At 59.4% G+C, this 9,135-nt stretch overlaps 1 protein-coding gene across 3 annotated transcripts in view; it reads right to left on the bottom strand.

Moving 5' to 3' along the window:
• Nucleotides 1-2,602: 2,602 nt before the first annotated feature.
• LOC308558042 (collagen alpha-1(XVIII) chain-like) overlaps nucleotides 2,603-9,135 on the bottom strand; it is a 76,336-nt gene continuing 69,803 nt past the window's right edge. For all 3 annotated transcript variants that reach the window (XM_081139103.1, XM_081139104.1, XM_081139102.1), the window contains 10 exons: nucleotides 9,023-9,066; nucleotides 8,626-8,748; nucleotides 7,850-8,003; nucleotides 7,692-7,765; nucleotides 6,958-7,086; nucleotides 6,428-6,463; nucleotides 4,913-5,158; nucleotides 4,203-4,400; nucleotides 3,765-3,880; nucleotides 2,603-3,016 (listed from right to left, as the gene is read on the bottom strand). In XM_081139103.1, the coding sequence (XP_080995229.1) occupies nucleotides 2,806-3,016; nucleotides 3,765-3,880; nucleotides 4,203-4,400; nucleotides 4,913-5,158; nucleotides 6,428-6,463; nucleotides 6,958-7,086; nucleotides 7,692-7,765; nucleotides 7,850-8,003; nucleotides 8,626-8,748; nucleotides 9,023-9,066 (1,331 nt within the window). In that variant the 3' untranslated portion in view covers nucleotides 2,603-2,805. The remainder of the gene's footprint in view (nucleotides 3,017-3,764; nucleotides 3,881-4,202; nucleotides 4,401-4,912; nucleotides 5,159-6,427; nucleotides 6,464-6,957; nucleotides 7,087-7,691; nucleotides 7,766-7,849; nucleotides 8,004-8,625; nucleotides 8,749-9,022; nucleotides 9,067-9,135) is intronic.

Below are 9,135 nucleotides of genomic sequence, written 5' to 3'. Positions count from 1 at the left end.
TTGGGCCTCCGTTTCTGTGGGAGAAGCTGGTCATGGGGCAGGCAGGGGTTTCCCTGTTGGGTGGAAGAGGGGCACTGGGGTCTTTGGGCGCTGCCTCCTTTGCTCCCGGCCCTCGCTGGTCCTCCCGCTTCCTAAAGTGGGTTAACACCGGCCTGCCTCACCCTAATGGGGGCCACCTGGGCTGCTCACACACCAGCGAGGACAGGCCACCTGGGGCTCCAGGAGCCAGTCATGTTAAGATGTGAGACCTGAAACATTAAACCTGAGTGTGAGGGGCTCCTCATTCCAAGCCGGCCTGGGGATGGGCGGCGCTGGGGTCAATTGGGAGGCCAAGGAAGGGGCCCAGCCCCTGCCCTTAGGCACAGGAAGGGACCCAACTAGGGCCCACAGTGTCCTTGGTGCTGCTCCTCCCATGACCTTTTGCCCTCATACGGGTGGGGCAGCTGAGCAGCACCCTAACTGATGGGGTTCAGAGGAAAGGCCACTGCTTGGGGCCAGCTTGGCAAGGAGCGTCAGGAACACACTTGGCTGAGGAGAGGCTACTGGTGCTGGCTGAGCGGGGCATCTCTGGGTGCCATGAGAGTCAAGGAGGCGGGTGTGCACAGGCTGGCCCAAGTCACAGCCTACGGTGTGGGTCTGGTCAGACAGGTGGATTGGTCCCCCGGTGTGTCCACACAGGCCACCACTGCCCCTCTGACCCTGCTGGGAAGGGGCAGCACTGAGCCCAGGGCCCAGCACCATTTCTCCTTTATGCTTGGATATCGAGTGAGACTTCATGGATTGGTTGGGGGTGGGGGTGGGATCTCACTTCTGTGCCTCCGGTCACTGACCCCATGACTCAGGGCTCTGTGCCCTTCCATTGGGATGCCCCACCCCAGCAAGACCAATGTCAGCAGCTGGCCCAACTGCTCCCCCTGCAGCCTCTCCATATGCACTGCGTGGCCTGCTGCTCAGACCCTGCCTCCAGGCTCCCAGAATCGCCTTTCTCTGCTGCTCCCAAGCCCCTCGGTCATCAGGGCAGGGGTGGCATTTGTTCCCAGGGCACAAGTGAGGCCCTGCTCAGTGCAGTGTACATAGCCTCTCGGGGTCAGACACCTCCCGGAGCCTGGCTGGCTGCAGCACCTGTGGGGAGAGCATGGTGGTGCTGGGTGTGGGAGCCCACGGCAGACCCCCTACACAGACCTGGGAAGACCTAAGAGGTCTTCAGGGAGACCTAAGAGGTGCTCCAGGGAGACCTAAGAGGAGAAAGGTCATCCGCTCACCCGATACATCTGTGTACACCCGGGAATGTCCACGCATACCCATACCCATGTATGTACCCGCATACTGCACCCCCGGGCTCCCTCAGGGTCTGCGTGCTGAGTGTGGGAGACTTAGGCCCCTGAGAACTGGTCTTGGGACAGTGAAGGCCACCTTCAAACCAGTGTCCATGAACATGGTTCTTATTTGGAGCCTGTTTGGAACCACATCTCAAAGTCACCAAGACCAGCTCCTTTGGTTTATGGCTGCAGTGAGTGGACAGCAGACCTTGAGGGGGTTGGGCTCTGGCCTGCCACCCCTCCCAGCATGGCCACCAGCAGGGACACCCACCAGCTCCCCCAGAGTGACCCACATGCACCCCAAAATGGCCCCTGAAGTTCCCCCACAAGGACAATGACGGGGACTTTATGTGTTATGGACAGTGGTGACCAGGTAAAACACACAGCCTCATTCACTGCCTACACGCGGAGCTTGTTTGTGGACATGATCCAGTCCTGTCCTGCCCCAGCTGCAACTCCTCTGCATGGCCTCCCACAGGCTCAGCAGGAGGCAGTCCAGCCGGGACCTGAGGGGTCCTTAGCAGACGCTTCCAGGCAGAGCTGGGCCTGCATGGGCACTGGGAATTCTCACTCTGGAAAGGGGTGCTGGATGTGGGGTTGGGGCTGGGAACAGGATGCTACCATGCCCTGGTTTGTGGACCCCTCAAAACACACAGCACAGCTATCGCTGGGTCAAGCTCTGTACTGTTTTTGACCTCACAGGTCACTTGGGAAGCCAGCATGGGACAGAGACACCAAGGGGCAGAGCTGGCTCCAGGGAAAAAGGCCACCAGCACATACAGCATGGAGTGGGGCATTGCCCCTCAACCCCCACAGGAGCCAGAGTCAGCAGGGGGGCACTGAGCTTGGAAACTGCTCCAGTGGAAGGGGGGTATTGCTGCAAGAGGCCAAGGAGAGGTGGGCCCCCTTGCACCCAAGGCCCAAGTAGTCCTGACTGCTGGCCGCCTGTGGAGGGAGGGCCCTTCTGTACCCCTGGGCCAGGTACAGAAGGGTAGAGGGAGTGGCTGGTCTGCAAGCAGGTCTGGGTTTTGTGCACAAGGAGTTCCAGGCAGAAAATAGCACCTGCCTGGGGTGATTAAGGAACCCACTGGGGGCCTAGGGGCCTGGAGTGCACACACCTTCCCAGGGCAGTGAGTGCTAGAGGCGACGAGAACAGAGCCAGGTGTGCTCCCCGGTTTGATTTGAGGATTGTGTCCTGCATGGCCAGGCCAGGCCAGGCCAGGCCAGCTAGGGCTTGGGAGGGGGCAGGTCAGGAGAAAGACTTGGCACCAGGCCTTCTGTTTTAAACTTTTTAAAAAATACACTCTTTGGCTTTCTTTATTTCTGGAGGATTACATGAAATGTGAACCACACAGAAAAGTGTCCCAGCCCTGTCTGAGGTGCTGGCTGCTGCTCCCTACCCGGCACTGGGGGCTTCTCCACTCCCCCTGCCGCTTGGTCTCCTCTCTGGCCATCTGTCCACACTTCGTGCGAGCTGGCAAAGGTCCTACTTGGAGGAGGTCATGAAGCTGTTCTCAATGCAGAGGACGATGAAAGCATTGTGGCAGCTCGCAGCTTTCTGCTCCAACAGCCTGCCTGCCAGCAACGAGGAGGCCTGGCCCGTGGCTGTCACGGCCTCAGTCCGCCATGTCTCACAGTAGCTCTCAGTCAGCCGTCGTCCGCTGGGGTCTGAGCCGTGCCACACACTCTTCTGTGGCCTGCAGGACACATGGGCTGTCAGTCACACCTGGGCCTGCCCCTCCTGGATGGAGGCCCCCCCCAGGCAGAAAAGGGTGGGGGCTGTGGCTGGATGTGGAAGTGGCAGGGACTCAGGCCATCCCTAGTCACTGGGGATGCTACCCTTGGACAGCACCCCATGCTGCCACTGTTTTGGGGGGCACAGCATACAGAGCAGACTCTGCGACCCTGATGACTGGTCCCTTGGGTCTGGGTGCTTCTCAGTGAGGGTGGGGTACATACTGTCTGATAAATGAGCCACCTTTTAAGAGCATGAGCTGGGGGAACAGGTGCCCCAACACCACGCTGGCAGGACAATGGGTGTGAGGGCAATCTGACAACTTTCACCAGTATTTGAGGTGCGCACATCCTCCAACTGGGAATTCCACTTTGGGGAATTTACGGGAGAAATCACTCGCTGTGATGTCTATGTGACAGTGAGAGCTGGGTAATCTTGGGAGGCCCCTGAGGGGTCCACCATGGGCCAGTCTCCTGGACAGCAGCAGTGGGGTGCCCCCCCCCGGGGAGCAGACTAGTGAGGGTGTTTCGTGCAACACACAAAGAATGCTTTGTATCATTAATGTTCTTCTTGATCTTGTGAGTTTTAAACAGTGAGCAAGTATTAGGCAGAGGGTCAGACTAGAGACAGGGAGGTGCAGAGACAGGGAGGTGCACTAGGCCTGGGTTCTCTGAGAATCAGCAATCCCCCGCCCCCAGTGTTGCACCTACCAGGCAGGGTGCTGCAACACGTCTCTGCCGTCGAAGGAGAAGATGCGAGCCCCAGGCTTTAGCTGGCCTTGGGAGCCTGAGAACAAGGCCTCCCAGCTGGGAAACAGCTCCTCGTCCTGCAGAGGGAAGTGGGGCCAGTTTACCCATCTCTGGTCACCACCTGACAGGACCATCGGCCGGGGGCCTTAGCAGTCCAGGCACCTTCCCCAGCCTGGACCCCAGGTCTGGGTGAGTCCACCCCCCATGGCTCTGAAATGGTGCTCTGGAGCATCAGGAAAACACACAATGGTGGTGAAGAGCCACAGAATAAAGCCATGTGAAGGGCACTGTGGGCAGGGGCTTTGCTGGGTTCTCAGGGGTATGCCCAGCCCAGTGCACCCGACTGCCAGGCCCCTCACCCCAGCTCTGGGAGCCCCATGCACAGGGCAGGGCACCCACCCTGAGGTTGACGATGGGCACGATGGTGCGGTCAGCACGACGCACGATACTGTAGAGGTCCTGTAGGCGGGACGACAGGAAGGCACGGAAGGTGCCGGCCAGGCCTGCCGCACGTGCCTGCTGAAAGCACTGGAGGTCTGCGCCACGAATGCCACGCAGGCCACCAGGTTGCGGCCCGTTGAGTGCAACCAGGTGCAGCTGCAGGAGAGCCATGGTCAGCTGCAGTTAGCCTCCAGTGGCATCAGTCCCAGGCACCCCGTCCCCTGCCTGCCCTCCTTTCTGCCCCAGCCCTGCACAGACAGTAGGGGTGAGTGTGAGCACAGGCAGGGCCCGGGAGAGAGGAGTGCACCCACTAGGGCCCTAGAGAACCAGCCTGGGGCCCCTCAGCCCAGGGGAGCACAGATGTTTGGTGTGCTAGGGGCCCAGAAAGCAACACTCAGCCTGGGCACGGGCTGTGATCGGCTTATATCGGCCACCCTCCTTTATCTACCTCCTAAGCAAGTCACTGTCCTCAGGCCTCAACAGCCACCTCTGTGAAAAGAGGCGCTGCAGGGCCTGTGTCCCCAGCGCCGTCATATGCACCAGTCCAGCTTCTCCAGGACATAAGCAGGGACTGGTCTTGGAGGTGGGCACCAGAGGGCAGTCCCAGGCCTGGAGAACCTACCCTGGGAGCTCGGGCTGGTGGACATGTGCCCCCCAAGGTCACTCACTACTGGCTGGAAGTCGTGGTGGGTGTGGACAGGAGCACCAGTGGGGCGGGCTGGCCGGGGGTGCACATAAGAGCTGTGGTGTGGGACTCCAGGGTAGGGCTGGGAGTCCAGCAGGCGTGGAGGCCTGGCCAGGATGTCATCTGCCCGCCAGGGTCGTGCCGTGGAGGGGGGCAGTTCCCACCGAGGGTGTGGGTTACCATCATGCAGCTGCACCAAGGGAGGCTGCAAGGCGGCTACTTCATTGTCCTGCAGATTGAAGGGTGGACAATACATGGGAAGGGGTCCCACACCCATCAGCCCCACATGGGGTCTCTGTGGGGCCCCTCAGGCTCTGCTCTCCTGCCTGGGCCCAGGTTCCTGGCTCCGTCCCAGAACATCCCCGTTCATCTGCACCCCAGCTTGTGCTCTTGGTTAGGAGAGGGATAGACTGGAGTGATGAACTGGGGTGCCCAGAGTGTTGGGTGGAAGCGAGGCTCGGGGAGCCCAGCCATCCTGTTCATGCCTAAATCAAGCTGATGGCCCTCTGTTCACATACCCTCAGCTCCAGCACACTCAAGCCACCTCCTTGCTGTGGCCTGGAGAGCCCTCAGGTGACCACATCCCCTGACCTCAAGGCCTCCTCCTTGTTGTAGCTCAGACACTGGGCCATGACACCAGAAGGCGCCTGTTCTCAGATCCTCAAGCCTTTGCTCCATTCCCACCACAGAGACAACATAACTGACCTCCACTTTAAAATCCCAACCCTTGTGCCCCCACCCACTTCACGGAAAGCCTTAGGACACACCGTATAATTTATTACTGTTATCTATATACCTATTATTAGATACTTAGTACCTGTTCATAATAAGTATTTAGAGTTCATATAATTAATTTATACAGGTTTACATAAAATATTTGGATTTATATAATTATACATTATGCTTCGACAAACCTATTATCTTTACTGCCTATCTCCCCCATACAATGTCAGCTGCAGCGGGCACTGGTTTCGTCTGTTTCATGCCCAGCTGTACCTCATGCCTAGAACATTGCCCAGCGTATGGGAGGGACCCATGACTATGTGCTAAATGAGTAAATGAGAGGATGGGCCATTTGAGAAGTCACAATTTTTGAAAGGAGCCTACAGCTGTGGCACGTAAACTCAGGTACTTATTTCAGCCCATTCATCCACCCATCTCCTTCTCCCGTTCCCCCTCCATCCACCCTAGAAGGGTCTGTCCTGTGTCCCGCATTCTAAATGAGGGACAACGGAGACTCAAATGAACAGTGGATCTTGGCCCCAGTTGCCTGGGGAAGACAATAGGTGTGAACTGAAGAAAGGCCCTCTTACATAGTCTGAGTACTCCATCTCCCTAGCAGGGGTGGCCCTCAGATCCTAAAGCATCGTGTTGTTCCGAAAATGTGAGGCAGTGCATAGACCACCAATGCACACCCCACACATCCTGGCCATCCATCCTCCAGGCTCGAAGGCTTGCACCCCTAAACTGATGGCTGGGAGAGAACAGCGCTCCTTACCGTCGTCCCACGGGGGAGTGGTATCCGTGCCTCCAGCTGGAAGAAAACATAGGGGTTACTCCAGTGACCTGACTGACCAGCACCCACAGCTGGCAACCCTCCCGAATCCACTTGCCCAGCCCCGGCCTCTCCCCCCATCGAAGCCAGCATGGCTGCATCCGGGGCCTGCCCAGAACCTGGCACACTATACATTTAATACCTCCATGCACTTTAAGAAGGGTGAGGGCTACTTCTCTGTAAACCTGAAACTCGTCAAAAAATTCTACTAATTTAAAAGGTAGTGTGAGGAGTGCTGGCTGTCTCTTGTCCCCGCAGGCCGCCGCCAGGATGGTCCTGAGGGTCCTGACCCTGGCGGAGTGTGCGTGCTGTGGGTGCCAGCAGTGGCCTGGGTCCCTGTGCCCCCTGCCCAGGGCCTGGGGCCTTCCTCCTCCATGCAGCACTCTCCACCTTACATCTTCTTCCAAGTCCTACCCCCCCCCCCCCCCGAGTGAGGGCAGGAGGTACAGGGAAAGGCCATCCAGAGAACTCACCGGGACCTTCCGGAACCCATTTCGGACACGGACATAGAGCTCCTCCCTGTCCGCCACGAAGATGAGCCAGCCCTCCGGCACCTCGGGCACCTTGTCCAGCATGGTCTGGTATGTGGGCCAGATCCTCACCTGCGGGATGCCCGCCCAATGGGGTCCCACTGTGCACAGAGGCGGCAGCGGGCTCACAGGGCAAGGGGTGAGGGCAAGGGGTGAGGACAGGGATGGGCGACATGTTCCTGAAGGGGTGGGGTGTTCAGGGGACTGATTTGGACATTCAGGGTGCTGGGGTGGAGACAAGGACACCCTGGAAAAAGGACAGTTCTTAAGACTTAACTGGGCACCTTCTCGTCAGGCTGGCCCCTGAGAACACCCTGTGAAGGCTGGCTGGATGAGGCCACCCTCAGGAAGGAGGGAGGGGCAGGCCTGGCATGAAGCCCCCCGTTACCCATGAGCACGGTAAGTCCCTGGACCTCTGCACATGGGCCCGCCCACTAGGGCCTCCTCCATGGCTGTCCTCTTCACCCTGCCCATCTCAGTCATGGCCCCCGGGTGCCCCACTTCAGAAACCACATTTCAGGGTTCTTATGTTTGCCCCAGGAAAGCCAGCCTCAGCACCAGGGTTCCTGTGGGGTCTACCCAGGACCCCTCTGAAGCAGGCCCCCCACAGGCCTCCAAAGGGAAGGGTGGCTGGGCAGGCAACTGGGCAGTGAGGGTCAGGGCAGGAGGATGCTTACCCCTGAGGAGGTGCCCATGGTTCCAGGGGGTCCCGGGGGCCCAGGTGGGCCTGGGGGGCCAGGAATGCTGATAGCTACAAGAGAGAAACCAGAGGTAGGAACAAACCAGCCCCAGCGGTACAAGGCTGGAGCCCAGACCCACCTCCTGCCCAACTTACTCTGCCTGTAAGGTCCAGGAAAGGAAGGAGGCCCTGGGGGCCCTGGGGGGCCAGGGGGCCCAGGAGGCCCCTGACGCCCTTCGTAGCCAACGCCAGGGGGTCCCTGAGGTCCAGGTGGACCAGGCTGGCCCCTGATGCTCTCTCCTTTGGGACCCTAGGACAGACAACAAGACATGAAGTATTGCCAGCTAGGTCCCTAGGCCAAGGACACTTAAGTTTGAGGGGCTGGGCAGCATCTGCCAAGAACCTCGGCAGGAAACAGCCATGTCACCTCCCTGCCCATGCCCCAGGGCCTGGGAGAACCCCCACCCCTACCCCATGTCTCTATTGCTGGGGTTTGATCCCAGCATGTGGACCAGAGCAGTCAGGGGCTCCCAAGGGCCCTTAATCCATCTCCATGCCCCAGACAGCCGGGCCCACTGTTTCCTGGAATCTTTTAGGGCAGATGGTCTCCCTGAGGGGACTTGGGGTCCTGATCAGGAGGAACAGCGCCAGCAGGAGATCAGGTGAAGGCTCCACCCTGTCCTCCCCTCCCTGGCTGTGAACACTCCCAGGTCAGTGTGCCCTCCCTGGTGGGGGGAGGGAGAGGGACAGAACTAGGATGGGAGTGCTTGGGGACCAGTTTGCAGGGCACAGCCTGTGGGCTTCATTGGGTGTTCATGGCCAGGCTGGCTCTGCCCTTGGCTCCGGGCCCCAGGGGCCTCTGGGGACCCAGGCTCTGGCACAGTTCTGGGTGTGCGTGTAGGCACCTACATGGTGGCCTGAAGCCAACTTACCGGAATCCCAGGGTAGCCTGGAGGGCCCGGGGGTCCAGGCACACTGGAGCCGAAGAATCCGCCACCCCCGGGCTCGCCCCTTTCTCCTTTCTGCCCGGTGTCCCCTCGGTCACCTTTCTCCCCCTGTGGATGGAAATACTTGTTTGAGACAGTCTAGCTCTCATTTCTGGTATGGGGAGGGGCGGGTGCTGACCCCCACAAGCCTGGAGGTGGGCAAGGTAAGGCAGCTGGAAGCATCTGGAGCCCAGGCCTGGCAGGTCTTTTGCTGCATCTGAGTGAGGCCCTGCAAAACCCAGCCGGGGACAGCCAGTGCGCCACGTGGGGTGGGCAGAGGGAAGTGTTTGGCAGGGTAGTGGTCTGAGGAGGGCTCAGCAAAGTGATAAGGGGTGTCACCCACCTTCATTTCAGCCTCTAGCTGGAGAAGGTCGAACGGGAACTGCCCTACAGGAAAGATTTTGGATGGGGCCTCAGTGAGACATCTGTACAGCATCTTTCATTTACATCCCCACC

The sequence above is a fragment of the Miniopterus schreibersii genome (assembly GCF_964146895.1).
Source record: "Miniopterus schreibersii genome assembly, chromosome: 5".
Taxonomy (NCBI): Eukaryota; Metazoa; Chordata; class Mammalia; order Chiroptera; family Miniopteridae; genus Miniopterus; species Miniopterus schreibersii.
This window is presented reverse-complemented; position numbering and strand designations above follow the sequence as displayed.